Raw genomic sequence first — 23,594 nt, forward strand, 5'->3', positions numbered from 1 at the left:
CACAAGATCAGATTTTTTGGTTTTCATTACTAAGCTTGCATTTATGGCAAACATATAGGAAAGTAGTTAAATTACCTTTTTAAAAAAAGTCCTTAATTCTTTCAGTGGTTTTCTTTCAGCCTAACACAGAGAGTCTAGTGTTTGAAATTGTAAGACCAATTGATTTTTAAATTTGGTTAAAGTCTCCAAACTTTTGAAACTTAACATATCCTAAAGAAGCAAAGGAAGTAATGATGCAACCATTGAGATGCATCACTACTTCCATCATTTCCTCCATGTCTTTCAAGTTATTTCACTGTCTCAGCCACTGACTACACGCAGTGACCTCAAGTGCATTGTGCTGCATTGGAGGATCATTCATACAAGCAACCTTAACCTGCTACCACTGACTACATCCTTGACATGTCTTTATCTTCAAAAAAAAAAAAAAAGAAAGAGAAAAGGATGAAAGGACGGTATCTAACAGTGCAGCTTGTGTATTTGTTACTAGGGAAACAAACAGCGAAGAGAAAGAAACCCTCAGTGTCCTTGTCATTTGGATCTTTCAGCAGAGAAGCGGAGCTTGTGTTAAAACAATGGAAACACTGTTCAGCTTTCAGGATCCTTTGCTGTCCTTGCTGAATGACAGACACTTCTTTCTCCCCCTTGTCCATCTTGTCATCTCTGAAAAGGAGAGTCATTTCTACATTCTGCACTGGATTGCTGCTTGTTTTTATTCATCATGTAAACTTTAATCCTCAATTCTGTATAACCTGGTCAGTTCCTATCACCTAAACCAAGATTGCAGCAGGTCTCTTGAGGGAAGTGGAAGTGAGAACCCTGATGTTGTGTTCATGGCTGTAGAAAAGCAGAGACAGCAGCACCACCAGTGCCAGGTTTGTGCTACTTTGAGTTTGTAGTGAATCAGAGTTCAAACTCACTCAGGACTCCAGAGAGCGTGCGGGGCACGGCAGCATTTGCTGCACTCCAGCACGAGGAGCTGTGCGGCCATGAAGGTCAGTGCAGGTGTGACATTGTGACATCCCTGTCCCTAGGCCCGAGGCTGAGAGCTGTGACATTGTGACATCACTGTCCCTAGGCTGTGGGCTGTGCAGGTGTGACATTGTGACATCACTGTCCCTAGGCTGTGGGCTGTGTGGAGCTTTGCCAGCAGCCCAGGGAAGCAGGGAGATGCCAGGCCATGTAAGTCATGACTGCCACTGCTGGTTTCAGCCAGTCCAGACATGTCAGTCACAGCTCAGCTGGAGTGACACCTCCCTGTGTGGGTTGGCAGGACGATTCAGAGATCAGCACTGCCTGTACCGTGACTTTCTGCTCACTGTTAAATGGGCACTGTATCAGATTCCATGTAGTTTCTCTATCAAACTATGCTGCATTCTGGCTTCTTTTTCTGTTCCAATTATTATCTTGTTCATCTTTAGCTTTTGCCTCATATAACTCATCTTGTGGGAAACTGGATTAGGAAACCGGATTTGGTGTACTCTGAAGTGTAGCTAAGTAAATCCAAAGGATTATCACCTTTCTCCTGTTTTTACAAGACTACAGCTACCAGCACCAGAGCTAGAAAGACGATGGGAAAATTGCAATAAAAGCCCTACTGGAAATACTCTCATAGATTTTTGTGCCCTGCTGTTTCAACAAAGCATATTTCTTCTTTACTCTGTAAGTGTGGCTTTTTTGTTCCAGACTGGCTGTTAATTCGCCATTAAGAAGGAAATGACAAAACACCTGAATTACATTATAATAAAATATCGACATTTGAATTACATTTAAAAATAGATAGGCAGAATAAAATCAACTAGCACATGGTTTATTTATCATAGCCATGCCACTAACTGAACTGTAATGGATTCCCTCTCTCTAGTATTCCACAAAGTACCAAAGGCTCTTGGGTAAAGAAAACAAATCACTTGGTAAAGATTATGGAAAAAAGAAAAATATGTCAGGACTGACAGGAAAAGGAAGTGGCAAACATGTTATTAATGATGTGTGCTCATAGCAGGACAGCAGAGCCCTGCCTGTGGGTACGGTGTAAATGACAACTTGGTCACAGGCTCCAGCAGTTTGTGTCCCCACACTCTTTGTCCGTGGAATTAAGAAGGGTACAGCCAAAATAAACCAGGGGGTGGCTTTTATTGACTTTTTAAAGAAAAACACGATCATTGCCAACAGAACTCAAATACTTGGGAAACTACTTGTATGTGAGTTGTTTTGGCTCCCTAGTGTTGAAAATTGTTGTTTTACACCATAAAACCTATGTATTTTTTCTCTATAAGCAATGAGCTTTCTCCAAACTCTCTGTCTGGAAACAAGTGCTCCAACCGATCCTCTTTGTCTTTCAGCCTCTAAGTGGCCTTTATTTCCTTAATGTTTTCTCTATAGCCCTTTAGTTTTACCAGACCAGTGCCACCTCCCAGGGTTTTATTAACTCCTGCAGAGACGCGGAGGACAAATGCTTTTTGGTGTGAAAACGCACACTGAGCAATCCGACAGAGCCGACTGCAGTGCTTTCACGAGGAAACCGCACCCGGCGATGGAACCGTAAACCGAGGCGGCTGCTCCGTCAGGGGCTTTGTTACCTGGCCTTCGCTCCGTTCCCGCTCCCGTTCCTGTCCCGCCGCTGCTCCCCTCAGGGCCGGGCCCGCCTCAGCCCTCAGCGAGCGCGCGCCGCCCGTTTCCCGCGGCGCGCGGGGCTGAAGGGGAGGGGGGCGCTCGCGGCACGCGCCCAGGGGCACGCGCGCTCCCTCACAGCCCCCCCCGCCCCGCCCCGCCGCGCCAACAACGGCCGGTGGGGGCGGGGCCAACGCCCCAAACACGCCCCCTCGCCCGCGCTCGGGCCCCGCCCCCCGCCCCGAGGAGGTTCCCTCCTCCACAAAGCCCGGGGCAAAGGAGGGGAGGGGCGCGCGCCACTTCTGCCCGCCCCCCCCTCGAGAGGGGCGGGGCCGGGCGCGGGGGGCGCGCGCGCGCGGGCGCGAGGGCGCGCGGCGATTGGCTGGCGGCAGGGGGGGGAGCGCGTTTAACGGCCGCTGCGCCCCCGGGCCGGGGCAAAGCAAAACAAAGGCGGCGGCGGCGGGAGCGGGAGCCCGGGCGGAGCGCACGGCGCGGGCACGGCACGATGCCTCGGCCGCCCCTCGGCCCTCAGCGCGGCACACGCGCGCCCGGCCCCCGTCTATGACCCCCTCCGGTGGCCGTCGCCGAGACGGTACCTTCGAGGCGAGGGAAGCCGTCGTGTCCCAACCCCCTCCCTTGATCCCCGCTCTTTGTTTTTCGGTGAAGGCCCGGCGCGGAGCTCTCGCTGCCCGCCGCGCAAGGACCGGGGGTCCCGCCTTCCCTCCTACCCGTGGCCCCTAAGGGAGAGGGGCCCGGGGGCTGCTCGGAACCCGAGCTGGGAGCGGAGTCGGCGCGGCGCAGCGGTGAGTACCGAGCGGGTGAGAAGCGGCCCCTCTTCCCTGTACTAGGATTTATTTTTTTGGAGCGGGGGAGGAAGAGGGTGGGGGGGTATGGGCGGAAGGCGGCTGCGAGAGGAGCCCCGTGCTGCGCCCCGGCCGGGGGGGCCGCCGTCTCCCGTGTGCGCGGGGCCGCCGAGGCAACTTTGCTGGCGGGAGGAGGCTCGGGCGCTATTTATAGCGCCTGGAAATGACGGCAGCGCTGTCTGCCCGCAGCCTTCTCGGTGCGGGGAGGGTAAGGGCGGTTTACATAATTGAGGGGGGGCGAAGCTGAGCTCGGCGCGCCGGGAGCCGGTGGGGTCCCCCCGCGCTGTCGCCCGCGCCGCGCGGGGCCGGGAGCCGCGGGGTTCTGCACGGAGCTGGCGGCCGGAGCAGCGCGGGGCCGCGCTCGAGTGGCCGCGCGGCCGTGCCGGTGGCCAGAGGAGCGAACGAGCCGCTGTCCTGCTGGAATCGCTGCAGGGGGGGACAGAAAAGGCGACGGCGTCACCCGCAGCGGCGGCTTCGTGCTCCGGCGTGAGAGAGCAAACGGCTTTAAAGGCGCACGGCCAGCGGCTCCCTCCCGCCGGGGAGAGAGCTGTCAGCCGGTAACTTTCTCCGCGCTTATTTTCTCCTGTTATTTCCTGGTATGTAAAGGTGCAAGTGAGGCTCCTGTGGCTCAGTCTTTAACTTGGAGGTTTTTCCGTGCTGGAGTAAGCTCACCGCAGGTTACTGACACTGCGTGCACAGGCTGTGTCCGGCTTGTGCAGCCGCTCAAAGACTCTTTGAGCGTACTTCACGTCGCTCGTTCCTTAAAACCCCGCAGGAGCGACGGAGAGGCCGGTTCCTGACCCAGCTCCTCCCGTGCCAGGCGCGGGGTCCCCGCGCGCGGCAGCAGCCGCTGTTTCCCCGGCGGCGCGGGGCCCGCGCGGGGCCGCCCCCCCCGCCACGCTCATCGGGGTGTTTGTTTACACATCCGGGACCTGCGGGGGCGGGGCCGCCCCGCCCCATTGGCCGCCCCGCTCCCCGCCCCGGTGACGTCACGGGCAGCGGGACGGGGCCGCTCTTCGCCCCCAGCCCGGGGATTGCGGGGTTTGGGGCGGCCCCGGGAGGAGGGCGGAGATCGTCGTGCCGGGCCTACCCCGGGAGGGGGGCGGAGATCGCCGGGCCAACTCCTGCGGCCGGGACAGCCCCTGGCGCTGCGCTGGTAGGTGCGAACACAAGCAGAGCTTGAGGAGCGGCACCTGCCCATACGCAGGACCAAAGCACGGAGCGTGTCGCGGCCAAAGAACGAGAGGGGAATGGTTGGTTTGGGGTTTTGCTCTGTTTGTGCGGAATAATGAGCAGCAGCCCGAGGAACTGCTCGGAGCCGTGAGAGGGAAGTGATACTGTGTTTATTCACCATTGTTAGAGCGAGCTAGGAAATGGTTTGTTTTGAATTGTGCCCCTAAAGGCACAACAAATCTGTGGTTCCTATGGTGCGTATCAGAGTCGTCTTTTTGAAGAGAGCAATATCAAATACAGTTTTGTTAAATCAGCCTTGGAATTATTTTAATTTCTGTAGTTGAAGAACCTGGTACATGGAATCTGGAAGAGTCCAGATTTCCTTTAGAAGTGTTTAAAAACACTTCTAGGAATGCATTGAAGAAATTTTTTTTTCCTTTTACATTCTGCCTCACAGAATTGCTAAGGTTAGAAAAGATCTCTGAGATCATTGAGTTCAACTATTAACCCAGGACTGCCAAGGGCACCCCTAAGCCACATCCCCCAATGCCACATTGACACCTACTGAACTTCTGCAAGGATTGAACTCGTGTTCCAATTACCGATGGAAAGGGTTTGATTTAAACATCTTAGCATGTGGTACCTTTCATTCTGAAACCCTGTTTTGTTCTGGTTTGCCTATTTGTGTTAACCTAAATAGGATCTGTATCTAACGTTGAGTTCAAACAAGGAATTTAACAGGAACCTCATGTTCTTAGATCACTTTTTTCATATATCTTCTAAATAAGTGTGGTTTCATATCAAACTGTTTTCTGCAAATAATGTAATTATTCTTCCCTGTGCAGTTGTAATAAGTTGTCTTGGGACACAAAGCATATAATACTTGTTTAAATTGCTATTAATATTTGAGTCCTGCTCTTCATGCCAAGGAGTTAATATTTTGAATGTATAAATGTCAGATGTTTTCCGAATCATTCTCATGTGTAGATCCATGCTTTGGATGGCACCTTGTTCCCATTGCTGCTTTATTTTTTTGATTGCATGTGGTGTGTTACATGTCTTGTTTGTGGCTTATATCTGCCTTTGCAATTCTTTGTGTAAGAAATTTTCTTCTACCAAGTCCTTCAGTAGTTTGAGTTTTGTCCTGCTTAGGATTTAAAAAAATCTAAACTGAAACTCCTTTAAGTGTTGCTGTGGTTGTGTCATGTGCTAGGCCTGCTGTACAGATTACTTTCCCAAGGCTTCTTTTGAAGCAGTGACTGCTTCCTATAAACACACTTTAATTTATGTGGCTTTCACTATCTGCTCTAGCTGTGTTACCAGTATCCTGCTGCTAGAAGAGTGGTTAGTGCTGCCTGCACACAGTTTACAACTGTGATAAGTCATTTGCGTGCTCTTAGCTGGATCAGCAGACTGTAAACTCTGTATATTGTCTCTCGTTTCTGTTTGTGTTATTGACCTACTCAGGCAGTCACCTGACAGCTGACAGAAGTTGCCCGTGCAGTGTTTTGGGCACTCATTAGCGTGGTGCATGCACAGCCTGGGAGCTGCTGGCCTCTCACAGACCAGGAGATGTTATCAGTGTTCAGCATCTGTTTCGTTTTCAGGCAAACTACAAAGGTTTGCTCTCCAGCACAGCAGAAGGCTGTGGCGTGCTCTGACATGTAACAGCTCTGAAGTGCACTCTGAGGATGTTGGGTGTTCTCTGTGCAGGATTTAGCTTCAGTATCAGATTGTGGGTTTGGTAGTTTCCATTAAGGCTATTCTGGTACAGTGAGGAAGTACCTAATTAGCTTTGATCAGGACACCAGTCAAGAAGGCCTTTGCCTTAAGGCATAATTCTGCAGGGCTTGAAAGAGCAGACAGGGATCTCTGAACAGGGTGGCAGCACAGGGTGGTATTTGACTTAGAGCCAGATGTGATCCTGCAAGATCTTTGCTGAAAACCAAAGTGCAAATATATGAAATACATTGACTATTGGACAGAACAAGTGTTTTCCAAGATTGCTTTCCTTGTTGCTTGCTGTATTGGAACTGACCACTAGAACCTCAAAGACAATTAGCTTCCTCTCATTCCCTACCTTTTTAGTGTGACTTTCTGCATGGATGTCTAGAAGAGTACACCTGGTACAGCGTAGAAAGTGCTTGTGATTCATGGAGAACTGTTTCAATCTCGTCCCTCATTAGAAGTGTGATGGAGTAGAAGCCATTAGTGGAACAGAACTGCTTTTTGCTGTGTTGAATGGAACTTGAACTGTGCAGTTCCTTAGAAAAAGGGGCCTGTAGTGCAGCCAGGCTCCAGTTATTTGCTCCAAATAATGCTTTGCTTTATGGCTGGACTTGTTGAATAACAAGTTAACTCTGGTCTTGTAAGCTGCTAATTGTTCTGCTCTTTTCACCTACAGGTTGTGACTGTTTCTCTTCTGTCATTTGTGTGGAAAGTGCCACACACACTCCAGAACAACAACGGCTTTTGCTTGCATATTCCAGTGTTTCTTTTGTCAGCGAGTTCAGCAAAGTTGTAATTCTTCAAGTGCCAGCCCTGAGCTGAGTGAGGAGCCACCAGCAGAGATGGTAAAAATGACAAAATCAAAAACGTTCCAGGCTTACCTGCCAAACTGTCACCGAACCTACAGCTGCATCCACTGCAGAGCCCATCTCGCCAATCACGATGAATTGATCTCCAAGGCAAGTGGTTTCTTTAGAGACCTCGTGAATTATTTGTTAACCAAAATGGTTGTCACTGTGACACCACTGCCAGTAGATAAGGGATGCAAATTGATGCATACTTCAAAGTATCTTCCCTGGGTTCACTCTTGGGTCATACATGTTGTGTGCTAAGAACTGGATATGTTCTGGAAACTTCTGAATGTGACATAAAGGTTGATCTGATATATTGCCCGTGTTAATAACCTGTGTCTGCTGTCAGGTGGGTACTGTGTGTGAGCTGTTGTAGCTGAAAAGTCTGCTAAGGAAAACTGTCAGAAGAAAGCATGGATCTCTGGGTAGGGAAGTTATTCAGGTTATGGTTATTCCAGATAGCGATTTCTTTTGACTCTGTTGGACTGAAGGTCACCAAACAGTCTGTGTCCAGGGTGTCCCACTTGTGTTATGGAATCTGTAAACACACTTTTGCTGTCTACCAGCTCCTAAGGAACATGATTATCCAGAGATGTTCAAAATAGTTGGACTGTCTGAGCTTAGAGAATAGGTGGAACCTTGAAACAGGCTAGGCCTGCCCTTTTTCCCTGTTATTAGAAGAAACCAAGACTTGTAATGTATGAAGTATGTAGGAAAGCTTGAAGTTTGGGATAAATACTTGACACACTGGTTCATTCTTTGCTTCAAACAAACTCCTGATTAAATTATTTTTTATGCTGTCATGGAGAAAACACTTCAGTTGCTTTTCAAACTTTTTAATACAAAATGTTCTCTATATGACTGTTTTGTCAAATAAAGTTAGTTATAAAGGGTTTGACACTAAAAGTTCTTTCTGTTGCTCCTGCCTGTTTGTGTGTTCAGCAGCACTCAGGTGATGCTGCTCTTCAGTGCTGAGGGCTTGAAAATGCTGCTACTTCTGAATTTAGGTTTTCTTTGGGTGAGGAGAAAGCATACCTGCTTGCTTATCCCAGAGCTGTCAGGCAATAAGGGGTTTTCCACATACAATTTTTTCCTTTTACTTTTTTTTTTTTTTTCTATGTTGATTTCAGAATTTGAGTATGAGGCCTTTTTGGCACCACTGGATTCTAAATTACAGGCACTCAGAGTTTCATTATTCACTTCATGTTCTGGGCCAGAAAATACTGGGAGGGGTTAATCTTTCCTGAACTTCAGGTTGTAGATACTTACAAGAAAAAAGAAACTTTTTTGTTTTGTCTCTTAACATGTATTAATTCATTGAGAAAATGCAGTCCAAGCACATACTTAATAGGAAGCTCTTTTTGTGGACTTAGATTTTTGTATGCCAGCTAAGCTGCCACAGTTGCTACATGAACCAGTTTTCTCTAAGGGCTTGGGAATTTTGAGCAGCAGAATACTTCAAATATGTTAAGCAAATCTGTGTTCATTTTACAGCTTCATAAAATAATTTCAAATGTTAAGAATCAGATTTTCAATTCAAAGAAAACACAGGACTCTTCAAAAATCTGTAGTAAATACAAAGACTTACTTTTAAGTTGTTTCTAATGGTGTTGGGAAGGGTGTTAGAGGTGGTTTCTACTTTCTGCCTTCCTTAATTTTTGATACAGACACTTCACAAAAATATTTGTACTTGCAGGTTGACCATATGCTTATTTGACAGCTGATTCATATTTTGTCAATTTAAGATTTCTTAACCATATTTTATTGTCTAAATCTGTATGGTAAAAGAGAAATGCATTTAAATGTGTGGTATATTTTTGTATGCTTTTAAAATAAAAAGAACATTTGTCATCTATTTTACTTGTATTTGGGACATAGCTTTGGAAAACCTATCTTTCTTAGTCTGAAGCTTTACATAATCCAACATGGGAGGAGTTCTTCTGAGGGGAACAACTGCAAAGCAATAGATAGCCTTGGATCATTAAAAACAAGTACAGCTGGCCCTGAAGAGGGTGGGGAGTGCAAATAAAATTTGATTTTTTTTTTTTTCTGAACTTCTCTTGAAGTGCCTTCATTGAGGCACATTATATGCAATGAACTTAGGTTAGTGAGAGCAATGGTTTTTTGACATATCTAGAATCCTAGTTAATGTAACTTTTCAGATGCAGGAAAAAAATCCCAAACAAACTTAAACCAACCTGAAGTGTAGGAAGTTGATTCTACATCATCTGAAGTTAACAAAGAACAGTGTGATTCCTGGGCTGGTTTGGATTTATTGATGGAGTAGAGACAGACTGTTCAACCTGACTTCCCTCCCTTTGCCTTTCCTTGAAGCCCTAGTTCAAAGCCAAAGCTCTGTTTTACGTCCTCTAAATACAATTTTTGGTTGTAGATTCTCACTTTGTTCCAAATGCTTCCAGTACCATCTCGTGTCAGAACTCTCAGGTTCTGTAACAGTATTTACTCAAGGCCTGGCTGGAGCTGCTTCTCTGGGGGCTGTCCCTCACCCCATCTTTTCTGGGGCCATGGTGGTTGTTTCTTCCTCATGTGTGGTCAGGGAAAATGAACAAAATGCACGGTGCACTTCTAATTTAAAGCAGCTCCAGCTGGCTTTCTAATGTGCTTTGAGGTATAAGAATTTATTGTACCTGGCACTGTAGTGGTTTTTGACTTGAAGATGAAAAGATAAAGCTATGCTGTGAACCGAGTGGTGTTTCTCTTAAACGTTGGTCTGTCATGGAAGAGCAAAAAGTGCTGCATATTTCTGTCAATCATCCCTTTGATTCTGAACCTAAGAGTCCCTGACTTCAATACAGATTTGCAATTCTTCTGCTTTTGAGAACTATTGATGCCAATTGTCTGACAAGGATGGCAGCATACACGAATCACCTTTTCATTTTATTTCTGTTCTGTTTGAGCAGCAGGATCTCTTTCTTGCCCTGGAATGAATCACAAAGCTCTTTTTCTTGTGTCCTTACTGGTGATAAAATGGCAACCAAGAGTCTTGGCAATGGCTTAGGAATAAGAACACAGATTAATGAGACAGGACAAAAATGTGTTACCTGCTCATGTGAATTCAGTTGTGGTTTTAATTTTCTCTGCAGCTGTGAAAGGACTCTGTGTGCTGCCCAGTATTGAAATCAACATGATGTTAGTGGTTAGGACATACATTTCTAGAGATTTTTGCTCTGTAATAACCTTGTTTTCTGCAGCTGGGGAGGAGCTTGGGGAAGGGGAAGGCATGGGAAGAGGACTGGTTGAGATGAGGAGCCCCAAACTGGGAGATCACTGCCAGTAGAGATAATGACAAACATTTTCCTGTACAGCTGGACATGTGCACACGTGTATGAACAGTTACCATAATAGTTTTAACTCCCAGGTTATCTTAGGGTAACCATTGATTTGAAGGATACCCAGTAAGAGAACTAATAAACTGTAGGTGACTTTTAACTGAAGTAAGTGTAAGTTTGAGGTGGTGTCAGGTGCACCTCAGAGGTGACTGGTTTGTGTTGCTCACAGGGCTGTGAGTGCTGGATGTTCTCTTTCTTTGGTGAAGACTTCAGAGACTGTCAGGATATTAAAGTATTTTTTAAATGCTATGAGAAGGAATAAACCAATCAGCACTACACTGGAGTATATTCACAAGATGGGGAAGAACTTATGGCTTTTAAAATTTTCTTTAAAGAGGCAAATATTTTTAGAATCATATCCTACCATGATTGTAGGCACAGAAGAGAAGTAAAGTATGAGGAGACAACCCACAGGTCTTATTGAAGAGTAAGGCAAGGAGCTGATGTCAATAGGAAGCACTTAGTGGATATAAAATTGATGCTTCATGGATTTAAGATGTTCAAACAGTATGTAAAAAGTGACCAAACAATATATGTTAGTAATAATAATTTTTTAAATCCAAACATAATTTTGAGAGAACTTCTACAAGACTTCTTGAAGTCTCCCTACAGGGGGAGGTTGCCACTTGTGTGGCCTAAATAAAATGTTAATATATTTGCTGCTCTTGGAACAATTCTAGAATAAGTTTTGTGGAAGGCCTGACTGAAGGAGCTTTCTTTTTTTGGGATAAATACTTGACACACTAGTTCATTCTTTGCTTCAAACAAACTCTTTTAATTTGTTATGTAATAGTAGGAACTGTGCAGTTATTATTAAGAGTAGTTAATTTTATAGGAGACAAATGTTACTTGAAGAGCATAAGTTCCAAAGCACTTGAGAGTGGCTTGTTCCTGCTAAGTTCCAGTAATTATTTAGAAATTCAGATCATCATTCAGGTATGATCCAACAAATTACGAAAAAATACAAATACTTAATAGAATCTTGGAATCTGTTGGATATGCTGCAAAGGATAATGTTTTGTTACTCAAGGTTGACCTGCTTGAAAGACTGTTAAAGCATCTTACAGTGTGCCTGAATTCTGGGAATGGAGAGAATTTGGATTACTTTGTATAGATATCTGTATAAATGCTGTCATGTCACTTTCTTCTGTCTCATTCATTGCTAAGCATATCTGACCAGAGGGGAAAAAAGTCATGTGAAGTCACAGACAAGACTAGATGTGTCAATATTTTCAAGAATGAGTTCTTCATAAAGGTATATACATATATATATATATATATGTAACTGTCATTGATTGCATTGGGAAATCCTTGCACCTTGTGAGTGAAAGAATTATCTTGGTGGTTGACTTTAGTTCTCCAAGGCATTCAGTATGAATGCTCTTCTATTATTGATGAGAAGGAAGAGTCTTAGGCCTAAATAGATACTAAAACATTTTTAGCCTTGTTTAGCAATCTGTGGTTTTGTCCTCCACTGTGTAACTGATGAGATCAGGAGGAATTTTTTTAAGGGTTTATTGTCTTGAAGTAAATATGCTGTGCTTAACTTGGTTCAATTTGTAATCCTCCTTTGCTTATGATATATTGAGTATTTAGAAAGATAAATGGGCCTGTTTTATGTATGTTTGAGGGCTCTTTTTGTTCCCTCACTAGTTTTATAAATATTCTGGTGATAATTTTTTTCTCCAAGAGGCTTCTAGTTTTTTGGGTTCATTTTTTTTCTTCTGGGGGAAGAACCTAGTTTTTGAAAGAAGAAATCTTTGGAAGACATCCAAGAAGAGATTTGAAGGCTTAAAGGAGCTGGAAAGTGCAAGGGAACTGTTCTACTCTGTGTATTTTGACATAATTATTTCTGAAATTCATTCAAGAAGCTGCATAGGTCAAGATAACTTGTCCTGCATGACAAAGTCTTCACTTTGGGGAAATATAATTTGCCAAGTTTGCAGGCATGCAGTTTTTTGGGTAGAATTTTTTAAGGCTATTCTCTACATATTGAACTTTGTAACTTGCTTTATCAAATTCAGTAAATACTTGAATGGAAATGAACTTAAAAAAAATTAGTATTTATCATGGAGTCTTCTAGAAGCTGCCTGGGCAGCAGCACCTTTGGTGGTCTGCATTATCAGGGAGTTGGATCTGAGGGAAACACCAGCTGGAAGAAATGTGGGGGTTTTCCCCTGATAATTTTTTTTCTCTGTACCTTATGTTGAATTCAGTTTTCTGAATTTATGTTGCAAGTGTTGAAGTGAGAGGATATCCTTACACTCTCTGATGCATCTTGCTGAGGAGATAATTTCACAGATCAGGGCACTTGTGTTTCTGGTTTACTTTAAGAATGCTGCCCCTAACAAGTACAGTTTTCTGTATTTCCCAAATTTGTTTATTTTGTCAGAGAACTGATTCAGTTTAATCTATCTTAGCTTGTAAAGGGAACTCCAGCAAATGAAAGGAAATGAAACCAGATGAAAACCTATGGACTTCTTTCATTTTCCTTCTTTAATATTTGATTTCTGTGTTTGAAGTAGCTTGCAGACACTGGTGATGCCCCTGTGGAACAATGCCTGCCTTGCCCCCAGTCCATGCTAAGAGGGAGTTTCCCTGGGTATTTGCTGCAGAGCATGAGCTCTAGCCATGCAATCTAATCCCATCTCTGGGGAATAATTGATGGCATAAGCTTTTCAGCAGCATCCCTTCCCCCACCCCTGCCTTCAGCTGTGCCTCAGGGCAGTAAATACATGTTCTGCTTGACTGGTATTTCCTTTCCTCCTGGGTAAAACAGCTACTCCTGGTGTTAGAGGTGAGGGTGGGTTTCACTTACAAGCATAGATCATACCTCATTCTGCATGTGTGCACAAGTGGAACATGTATAAAGCTGCTTTCCTACATCATGTATCAGTGGCATAGGTCTGTCAGATGACTTGAAAAGATCCTAGTTCCAAACAGGTGACTTCACTGTAGTTTGTAAGCACAGCTGGACATTATTGCTGATACTATTGGATGTTCTGGATACTTTCAGCTGTGCTGAAACAAGGAAACATGATGGATCTTACACATCCTTCTGTATAAATAGCTAGCTGGTCAAAGATACGGGTTTTCTGAGGAATAATTTAACTCATAAATCAATACAGCATTATTAATTGAGGACCATGAAAAAGCAGCCTTATAGCAAGTGTAAAGTTCAACTGCAGTTATTAGTGGAACTGATAAATTGCCCAGCTTCTAAGTGAAAATCCTTGTTGCTGTGAGTCATTATTGATGAGAGTTGGTCACACTTGCCACTCTCTTCTAATTTCTCCCTACTGGGTAAGACATATTTAGGACTCGGTTTGAATAGAATGTTCTGCTTTGGTTTTGATTCATGTACAGTGCTCGTGATCTTGGGAGTGCTGAACAAATGTTGCCCAGTTAAAGTTTGTGTTTGCATAGGTGATGTTTATTCTATTGAAAAGTGGTTTGTCTGCAGACTGGTTTGAACAGTTGTGCCTGTTAGTCCTTGACACTGCCATTTAAAGTACTTTCTTTCATTTTCTTGGAGGAGTTGACACACAAGGTGTTCAGCCTGTCAGTCCCTTAAAATTCATATCAGTATAACTGAATTATACAGTGCAGAGTGTGAGAAACCTAGTGCTGGTAAAAGCAAATATTCAGTATTAATTTTTTTCTGATTGTGCAGAATATTCTGTTTATAGCCAAGTTACAAGCTTAGCAAGCAGCTCAGGCACCAAACTGAGTTGTCTTCTTCTCATTTCCAGTAGTAGGATGCATCCAAAAGTAGAACTCTGATAATAAATCTTTCTTACACCATTTAGAGAATGCATCTGTGACAGATGTATACCTTTCTGTGGGGTTTAAATACAATTTTGGGAAAAAATCTCAGCTGCTCATGTAAATAAGAAACTGACTGCCAAGTGCTGACAAGAGATTGATAACAATAATTAAAAGGCACAGGAATTTAAAGATGGATGTCCTTGCAGTGGTTTTATTGCAGTCAGTGTATGGGAGTTCTGCCTGGCTGGACTGCACACCCTGCAGTGCTCAGTGAAACACAGATGATGTGGTTGGGCACTGGTTTTTAAGGGAAGTCTGAGCTGCCTGGACCCACGTTCTGTGTTCCAGAATGCAGTTCCACAAGTTGCTGCAGGTTCCTGTTGAGTTACCTGAGTGATGTAAACATGGAGGAACTTGCTCTTTGCAGCTGGGCAAGGAAAGAAGTGTTCTGTGGCATGTAAATACAATCCTTAGCCTCTAAACACGAGTGGAGGTAAGAAAAGATGGAATCAAAGGCATCAGTCATTCTCTGGGAACAGGAAGCAAGGCTGGAATGGAGGAGCTTTTCACAGTGAGATGTTTGTGAACACACTTTCTTTCTAAAATCACTGTCACAGGAAAAGATTCTGTGTTGCTTCTCCCTCCACTCTACCTTGATAATCCTGAAAATTAAAAGGTAATGGCCATTTCTGAGGGAAAATAAGCCTAGAAGAGTACAGTATTATCTAGGGCAACAAAGCAAAGGGTGCAGGAAAAGTCAAGTCATCTTTAAAAATATATTAGGAAAAGAAAAACAACTAAAGCAGTGCTTTCCAACCAGTGGTTTATATTTCATTTGGCTTGAATTTTTTTTTCAGCTTATGAAACAAGAGAGGGGAATAGCTGCTTTTTGTGCTATTCCTGGCGTCCTGTTACTGCCCTCTGCTTAATTTTGAAAAACGCAGGGTCAAAGGAGAGCTTTTAGTAGGTGATACTAAGTCAAGACTAAACATAAACTTGGCAGAAATATTTGCATAAGATTGCTCAGAAGATCTCCTGACACTTGTTTTTTTCTGGAGTCTTTTTTTTCTTCCCCAGCCTGCTGGGGAACCTCAGGTATGGCATATAAGTAGTTTAAAAATGATTGTATGGAACCAGACAAAAAAAACACCCAACCCACCACATTAATTTATATGTGATTGATGTGTGTAATTACATATAAATAGAGACACTAGCACATGATAATAGAGAGTATTTCTTGGTGCTGTTTGAAAAAGGATTTGTTAATTCTAATTTACAACATGGAATTTTTAAAGCAAGGGGAAATGCCTGCAACTTTTTTAATTTAAAGAGTTTTTACAGTAGTTTAACCAAATATCATGGCCATCATGGCTTTGGAAGTTCTTTTTAATAGTTTCAGGTGTGAAACGTGGAAGTTCTAGTTTTACATTTACTTCTTACTGAATAAGAGGATTTTGGGAAGTATTTCCTTTACCTTTTCTTAAATTTTGCAGTTGCACATGTGTCATTTTCTCTAAATTAATGTGTTGTTTACCCAGGCCAGTTACTCATTTGTTAATGGGCATTTTTTAAGAGTCTGTATCTGAAGAGATTTTGTTTTCACCTGCAGTAAGCATTCTCTGTTACTGGCTGGAGTCTGGAGAGTCCTGGTTATTCTGTAGGAACTGCAGAGTGCAGGTCTGCACTGCTCTGCCAGTTTGTGATGTGTGGTTAGGTATCTCAGGAGAACTGAACTAGTGTGGGGTTTTTGTTTGTTTGTCTTAAGTCAGCTGTAAGGATAAATTACTTTCTGACAGAACTGTGCAGACTCTGTTCTCAACTAAGTCTCCCCTTTTCAGGGTCAGTCCTGCCTGAAGTTTCAGCTTTCACTGTCCTGCACAGCCTATCTGGTTTTCCTTGCCTGGTGAAAAATAAGACTTGTACTTCTGGCTGGTGGAGACAGTGCTTTTTCTTTTGTCTTTGCTGAGGGTGGAACCTCCTTAGAATCACTGAGGTTGGAAAGACCTCAGTGTCTGTAAGGTCATCAAGTCCAACCACAAACCCAACATGACAAGCCTGCCACTAAGCCGTGTCCCCAAGTGCCACATCTGTGTCTGTGGTGACTTCACCTCTGTCCTGGGGAGCCTGTTCAATGCTTGCCAACCCTTCTGGTAAAGAAATGTTTCCTGGTACCCAACCCAAACCTCTCCTGGTGTGACCTGAGGCCATTTCCTCTGGTCTTGTCACTTGTTAGGTGGGAGAGGAGACTGACCCCACCTTGCTACAACCTCCCTTCAAGTATTTGTGGAGAAAATTAATATGTTCTCTCAATACTTCTTCTAAATGATTGCTAAAATAATAAAATATTAGTGCTCTTAGCTGTTAGGTAGAATTTTTCATGTTAAAGATTTTACAAGTATGTAAAGGCTGTATCTAACTACTCTGGCATTATTGTACCTGGAGTAGTCCAGAGTCAGGGATTTCTTTAAACATTTTTATTGCAGTATATAATCTGGTTAGTGTTGATCAAAAAGGGTTAATTTAGATGCATTTTCCTTTTACAAGGTGAGGGGATTTTTTTTGCACACTATTCTGAGTAATTAAAAGACAACAATTACTGCTGTTGTGTTGCTAGTTGGTAGAGTGGCAAAATACCTATTTTAGTGTCAAATGACTTGTAATGTTATAACTAAATATGTGTCAGGAGAAGAATCCATTGCAGAAAGGAGCTTCTGCCTTTGATTTCATGCCTGATGTTACTAAAACCATACACAAGTATTCAGGTTGAGATTTTCCTTCCAAAAACCTTCCATGCTGATCTATTGCAGGCTTCTGAAAAGTTGGTCGGTGATGTTCAACACTAGAACCACAGGGATTCTTAAAAACAATTGTACTTTCTCTGCATCATGGATAAAGTAGTTCATTTTCTTTGAAAGTAGGTTAGAGAATGGAAAGGCTCAAAGAAAAAAGAAATTAAGACAGTTTACAGATTTTTTTTTTAATGGAATTCAGTATGGGAGAGAGAAGAAAGGAAAACTCAGTTCCAGTGTGATCCTGTTTGGATGGGAAAGAATGGCTGTGTCTAAATTACCAAGTAGTTCAATGCAGAAGGAGTCAGATGAAAGCAGTGCTGTGTCTGACACAGGTTTGGAATGTTTTACCTGTGGCTGTGTCTGCATTGCATGGCTGAGTGCAGGAAGAACTGCTGGGTTGGTTGGTTCAGAAGGATCAAGGGTGCAGATCAAGGCACTGAAACTGCTCCACAAGCCAAACCAGCCCTCAGTGAGTGTGGCTGATGAGGAGTTTTAATTCAAAACTCTGCTACTGCTCTGAACTAAAACATTATTTAGATCCTGGCAAGAAAGCCCAAGTGCCATTGTTTGTCCATCATTTATCAGGAATGGGAGAGATTGGAAAGCAAATGCCTGTGGTCAGGCTTTTGATGACAACAGTTGTCTTACTAAAATGAAGCTGAGCTTATCTGTGAATTTTAAACTGATGAGATGCATTTCATGAGTACAGTATGCTGGTTTTGTGCTTGGTTCAGAATTTAACTGCTTTTATATCAAATGATGCAATGAAATTGAAATAAATAATCTTTTGGCTGCAGCAGGGGATGACAGAGGACATGGGAGTAATTCCCTTTGAGTTAAAAGAAGATTATTTCAATTAGCATGAAGAATGTCTAGGAAAATGAGAATTGATATCTTGCAGAGGGGCAGGAAAAAACTATGTTTTGCTTGCATTATGGATGTTGAATTTTGAGCAATAGCACTTGACAAAGTAAAAAAAAAATCATTATTAAAAATCTAATGTAGATGAAAACTTGTCTGACAAGACTTTCCTATAAAGAACTAGTATAAAGTAATTAATCTGAAATAGTTTATATCTGTTTTATCATTATATGTTTATTTACATACCCTTCTGGAACTATTTTCTTGTTTGGTTGGGCTTGTGTTTTTTAACATGTGCAATATTTTTTTTTTTTTTCTAATGCAGTCCTTCCAGGGAAGCCAGGGACGAGCCTACCTCTTCAATTCTGTGTAAGTATGTGGTTATGGTTCTGCACACCCTGCAGAGTGTAACTCTGTGCTGCCCAAAGGGAAAGCAGTAGGAATTAACATAGCTGTACTTTGCCCTGTTCTTTTTAATGCTGGCTTTACTCACCAGCAGTAGTTATTAAAGAGCCACTGGGCTGATTCTGAAGCATTCCTTTGCACATACACGAGTTTATCTTCTATTTTAAGGAATTCTGCTAAGAGCTGAAAGATTAGGGGAGTGTGTTAATGTGAAATTGCTTTTGTCTATGTAATGGTAGCTGTCTCGAGAGGAGCTGCCATTCTGAGATACTCCAGAAGTCACAAGATATTGAGTGACTGTAAATTTTCTTTAGACAACTCTACTGTGGTCTAAAGAATTTCCCAGCCTGACAGTTGGATACATTTACAGGTTAATGTTTCAGTAAACTTGGTACATCTTTAATGACCTTGAATATTGCAAATGTGCTAGAGGCAAAAGGTCTCTGTGATCTTATCAAGCCTAATATTTGCAATCTTAGTCATGTCCTTCCCTTGATAGGCTCTTTGCATTTGTTAATGGGTGTATTTTAAGTTTTTTACATGCAGGATTGAATTTTTGTCTTTATTTTTCAGCAGTTTTTTGTGTTGCAGCATTTTGAAAAAGTTGCAGTTGAGTGTCCTGGTCTATTTTTGACCAGGATAATGGAACTGTAACTGCAAAGGATTTGATTGCAGATCCTTGAGATTCTTTTAGTATGTAGTCCTTCACTGATAACTTAGGATTTCTGCTATAATTCTAATAGGAAGAATCTGGTACTACAGCAGCAAAACTGGCAAAATTTTGCTCATATCTAAAACTGTCTAAAAACTTGGTTTAGTCTTGCTTCATGTTTTCTGCATAGACTCATTTGTGGAAAAACTGGCTTGATGCAGTACTTAAAGGGATGTTTTGTTTTGAAATTGCTGTTTGTTCATCAGAGCTTAGTCTGCTGATCTGTAGCAAAGAAATATTTATGAGGCTTTTCTCTTGCTGCTATTTTGGAGCTGGTTCTAAATTCAGCTGTTAGTGCTGATTCACTGGTACAGCCTTCCATTAGAGAGGTCTCAAATAGTTTTTGAAGTAAAGCCTGAAACTGTAGAAGTGTCCAGTTACTGTGCAGTGTTCTGTTCTCTGGAAGTTTAACTATTTAGCTTATCTTTGTTGCTGGCAGTAAGTGACTGTCACCAACAGTGACACCACAGCCACTTAAAAACAAAAAACAAACCCCTTTTTTCTTCCTGTTCTTCTGCTCAGTGTAACAGAGGAAGTTACTTCTGCAGCATTGAATAACTTAGGCTTTTTTTTAACTACTTTTCATCTGCAGGAGAAAAGCTGGGGAACAGTAAGAAAAGAAACACACTCATCTGTTAACATAATTTCTCCCCTTTTTTCAGGGTAAATGTGGGCTGTGGTCCAGCAGAGGAGAGAGTTCTTCTGACAGGTTTACATGCTGTAGCAGATATCTATTGTGAAAACTGTAAAACCACTCTTGGATGGAAATATGTAAGTAATATACTTAAATCTTCAATAAAGGTTTGCATGTTGAAGCACAGATGTTTGAGTAGCCACTGAGTAACATCTTTGCTGATAGTTTATGTGAGTTAGCTCTGGTGCTTTTGTGTACATCAGGCTCTAATGTAGTCTTGCTTCCTTGCATCTGCAGAAATGTTTTAGCAGATAATAATTTTATTCTGAGCTGCAAATCAAGCATAAGGCATGAGCTATAGGTGTTATTACAGCTGTCTAATATTTCTGTATTTGATAATCTTTTTGCAAGACTCTCAAGCACATGTGCACTAAACCAGGTGGGAGAAGTTGTCAAAGTGAGTCTGTAGTGTCATGGACTGCAAAAGTTGGTGATACAGCAAAAATATTAATTCCAATAAACAGTACTGAGCATATTACTCTGTTTACAAATAATGTGGAATTGATTCTGTTGTTTGAAAATAAACCTATGCACTTGCAGCTGTGTTGCAAGTTTGTGGCTTTGAAAATCTGAGATTCTGGGTAGGATTTTCAATTTTCAATGATTCAGTGTAGTTTCAGATCTTAGGAATTTTCCTAATGCCTTTCCTGTGATGATGAATATAATGGAGAGCTTTTGAAGAGGTTTGCATTCCCTATTTTCATTACTTCTGGGAATAAATAAATAACATGTATAACATGCCATTTCATAACTTTCACTTTAAAAAGCATTAAAATTCCCTAAGCAGAGAGAGAACATAATCAGTTCTACAGCAAGATATATGCAGTAGATCTGCTGATTCCACTTAGGAATCTGCTGATTCCACTCAGGAGAAGTTTGCTTCTGTTTCCTTCTCAGGGCTTTTCAACCTTTCTTTTTTCCCCTCCCTCCCCTTACTTGGTATAACCAATATGGGTTGTTAACTGTAATGGCTCCTCATTTGTATTTTTACTGAAAGTTTGATGTTTAAAACACTTAATTTCCTGAACTTAATTCCGTGTTGTTTTGATTTTTTTCAATTTTTTTTTCCTTTCCAGGAACATGCTTTTGAGAGCAGTCAGAAATACAAAGAAGGAAAATTTATCATTGAACTTGCCCACATGATAAAAGACAATGGCTGGGAGTGAACCACAACCTTTTTCCTTCTGTTTGGACTATATTCTGTGGGACAGGCTTTACAAAGACTAATGCAAAGTAAAGGAAGAGCTTGGCTAGAGTGGCCCTGAGAATATCACTGAACTCTGAAACCTCACAAATGAGTAGTGTAGTGTAAGTGGCTATTTCAGGCCATGTTTGCCTTTTCTCCTTGTGTAAGTTCCCTCTTTTTGTACGTGTATTATTGTGTGAACAGTTGTTTTGGAACATTTTGGATGACCTTTTTCTAAACTCTCTCAGACTAGAGAAACAGTTCACTAATTGAAAACAGATTTTACTGGTTAGCATCTCTCTCTGACCTATGCCTTTAATGCTACTTCTGCTGTGCATGCTTCTTGCCTAAACACCTACACTCCAGTCCTGTAGAAGTGCTGTCCCTGAGCAGTCTGAAAGAATGTATGGGATGGGGTGCTTTTTTATATGTAGCAATTTCTGATGTGTTTGGCAGTGAAGAGGATGCAGTATTGTAGTTATTAATTTCTTTTTTCAAATTGAGTGTACCACAACCTACGTACATCTTGTAGGTGAATTGGTTAAAGGTACAGTGCTCACTTCAAAAAAAGATTTCAATTGCACTGACTGAAGTTAGCAGGTCTCAAGTTGTTAGGAAAGGTTATGCCAGAGACTTGGTATCTTAATGAAAAACATAGAAAGATTTTAAATCAATAATGCTATAGAATATGTTCTTTTAAGACCAACATATTCCCTAAGGAGTTTGCTGGATAAAAAATTTATAAAACTATAGCTTGCAAGATTAAAAAGACAGAAAAATATATGCATTTTCTATTTTGAAAAAAAAAATTAGTTGGTATATTAGGAAAAAAACAAAGTTTTGGTACTGTACCTTTGCCAGTAACAGGGACTTGTGCATCAGTGAAGTTTTATGGCTGGTTCCATGTAACTGTATAGTCCTAATGCACTGGACAAAGAGGTTGATGTCAAGGAAACTTGTTGAAGTCTTCTGCTTCTGCTACATTTGAACAAAAATATTTATTTTTGTGAGAAATGGCCAGAGCCTATGACATGAAAATTAATATAGTACCTGTAGGAAAAGGAGTAATAAGAGGGAAGGGAAGTTGGACTTGTTTTTTCATAAAATAAAATAGTAAGATAGTTTTTAAAATTTGGGGGTGGGGAAAGGGTTTCCCGGTTTGCTGGCTAAATCATCCCCAGGTATCTTTTTATAATAAAAGTTTATATGAAACTCACCTTCTCTTTTGTTCTCATGCTGTTTCTTTAATAGAATCAGTTAATGAGAGAAACTTCTGGAAAGTATATGCACAATATGAGCTGTTGGTATCTGTGTATGCAAACTGAGCAACTGTGAAAGAAACGCTCTACATAAATTTGCTAACTTAATTTTCAAATTAAACAGTCTCTACAGACTTTTTGTATGTTAATCCTTTTACTGTTTGAGGACAAACTGTTTGATAAAACCCCTTTAACACTACATAAGTCCTATAACTGAACAATACAGAAGCCTTGCAATATGAAATCCCTTTCTCTCAATAACAATTCTAATATGGCACCTGTGAAATGAATCACAGGGGCTGCTGCTGCTGTTCTGTTTTTGGGAATCTCTCATAGGCTTTCTGAACTCTGCTGCACTTTAGAAATTGTCAGACATGAAAAATTATGCCAATGGGTAGGGGCAATACGAATCTTTACAACCAGCTTTCCAGTGTTTTTGTGGGGAGGAGTGAGAGGAGCATTCTCCCAGGTGTACACATTCTCTGTGATGCAGGCTGGCTAAACTGCCTGCCACATGTTGTCGTGATTGATACCCATGAACTAAAACTGTAAGAATTAGAGAAGTAGTTGAAGCTGTTGGGTTTCAGTCCAGAGGCCTGAGGTGGTACAGTTACATTCAACCTGGACTTTGTGGCTCACACATTGCTACTTTGTGTTCACATCAGGTCTCATTTTAACAATGCCATTGATGCAAGATGGGCTTGGCTGTTGCCTGTCTCGTGCTCTTTTTGACCTGGAGTTCTTTGGGATTTTGTTTTCCACTTTGTTGCCAACAAGGAAGGCATTAAAACTTCTATCAGCAAAAAGTTTGTGTTGGCTTCTAAGTCCTGTTGCAATGTTGATACTTGTGAACAGCTTGTGTGAGGTTTGTGTATCTTTGGGCTTTTCTTATTTCCTGGCTGCAGACTTGCTGAGGCAGTGCACTGGACTGAAGGCAAAAGTAATGGCTGCTTTTCCAGAGAGAGTTGAAATTACAGAAAATATATAAAGTATTAAAGATTTTTCTCTCCAAAATTGGGGGTTTGGCTAGCTCTTGTTAGTAAGCTAATGCTGTCTCTAACACAATCTTATTCTTAGAAATTCAACCTCTTTCTTCAGTGCATTATTTATATTTCAAACTGGACATTTTCACCAAAACCTTAATTAACTTTGATGCCAAAGGTTGAGACTTCAAGTGCTTAGCACATAGAGCTTCAGACTGCTGGCATAAAGAGTTAATGACCTATATGTGATGTTTATGGCTTTTAAGAGAACCAAACAAAGCAATATTCGTTTTGGTCTTTTATTAAGAGTGGATACTTAGAAGGAATAAAGAGTAGAACTAGTACAGAATCACTATTTT

The 23,594-nt window shown here is 42.0% G+C and overlaps 1 protein-coding gene across 3 annotated transcripts; it reads left to right on the forward strand.

The window, feature by feature from the left end:
* The first annotated feature begins 3,041 nt into the window (after positions 1–3,041).
* On the forward strand, positions 3,042–22,384 carry YPEL1 (yippee like 1). Of its 3 annotated transcripts, none has more exons than XM_054288989.1 (5): positions 3,042–3,413; positions 7,051–7,333; positions 18,322–18,365; positions 19,776–19,884; positions 20,884–22,384. In XM_054288989.1, the coding sequence occupies exons 2-5, from the start codon at positions 7,217–7,219 to the stop codon at positions 20,971–20,973; spliced, it is 360 nt and encodes a 119-aa protein (XP_054144964.1). In that variant the 5' UTR covers positions 3,042–3,413; positions 7,051–7,216; the 3' UTR covers positions 20,974–22,384. The 3 variants fall into 3 exon arrangements, with proteins under 3 accessions (XP_054144964.1, XP_054144966.1, XP_054144965.1); XM_054288991.1 differs by lacking the exon at positions 3,042–3,413 and adding an exon at positions 4,051–4,069; XM_054288990.1 differs by lacking the exon at positions 3,042–3,413 and adding an exon at positions 4,567–4,629.
* The last annotated feature ends 1,210 nt before the right edge of the window (positions 22,385–23,594 follow it).

The sequence above is a fragment of the Melozone crissalis genome, unplaced genomic scaffold (assembly GCF_028551555.1).
Source record: "Melozone crissalis strain CALT ecotype California unplaced genomic scaffold, PUWL_Pcris_2 ptg000063l_1, whole genome shotgun sequence".
Taxonomy (NCBI): Eukaryota; Metazoa; Chordata; class Aves; order Passeriformes; family Passerellidae; genus Melozone; species Melozone crissalis.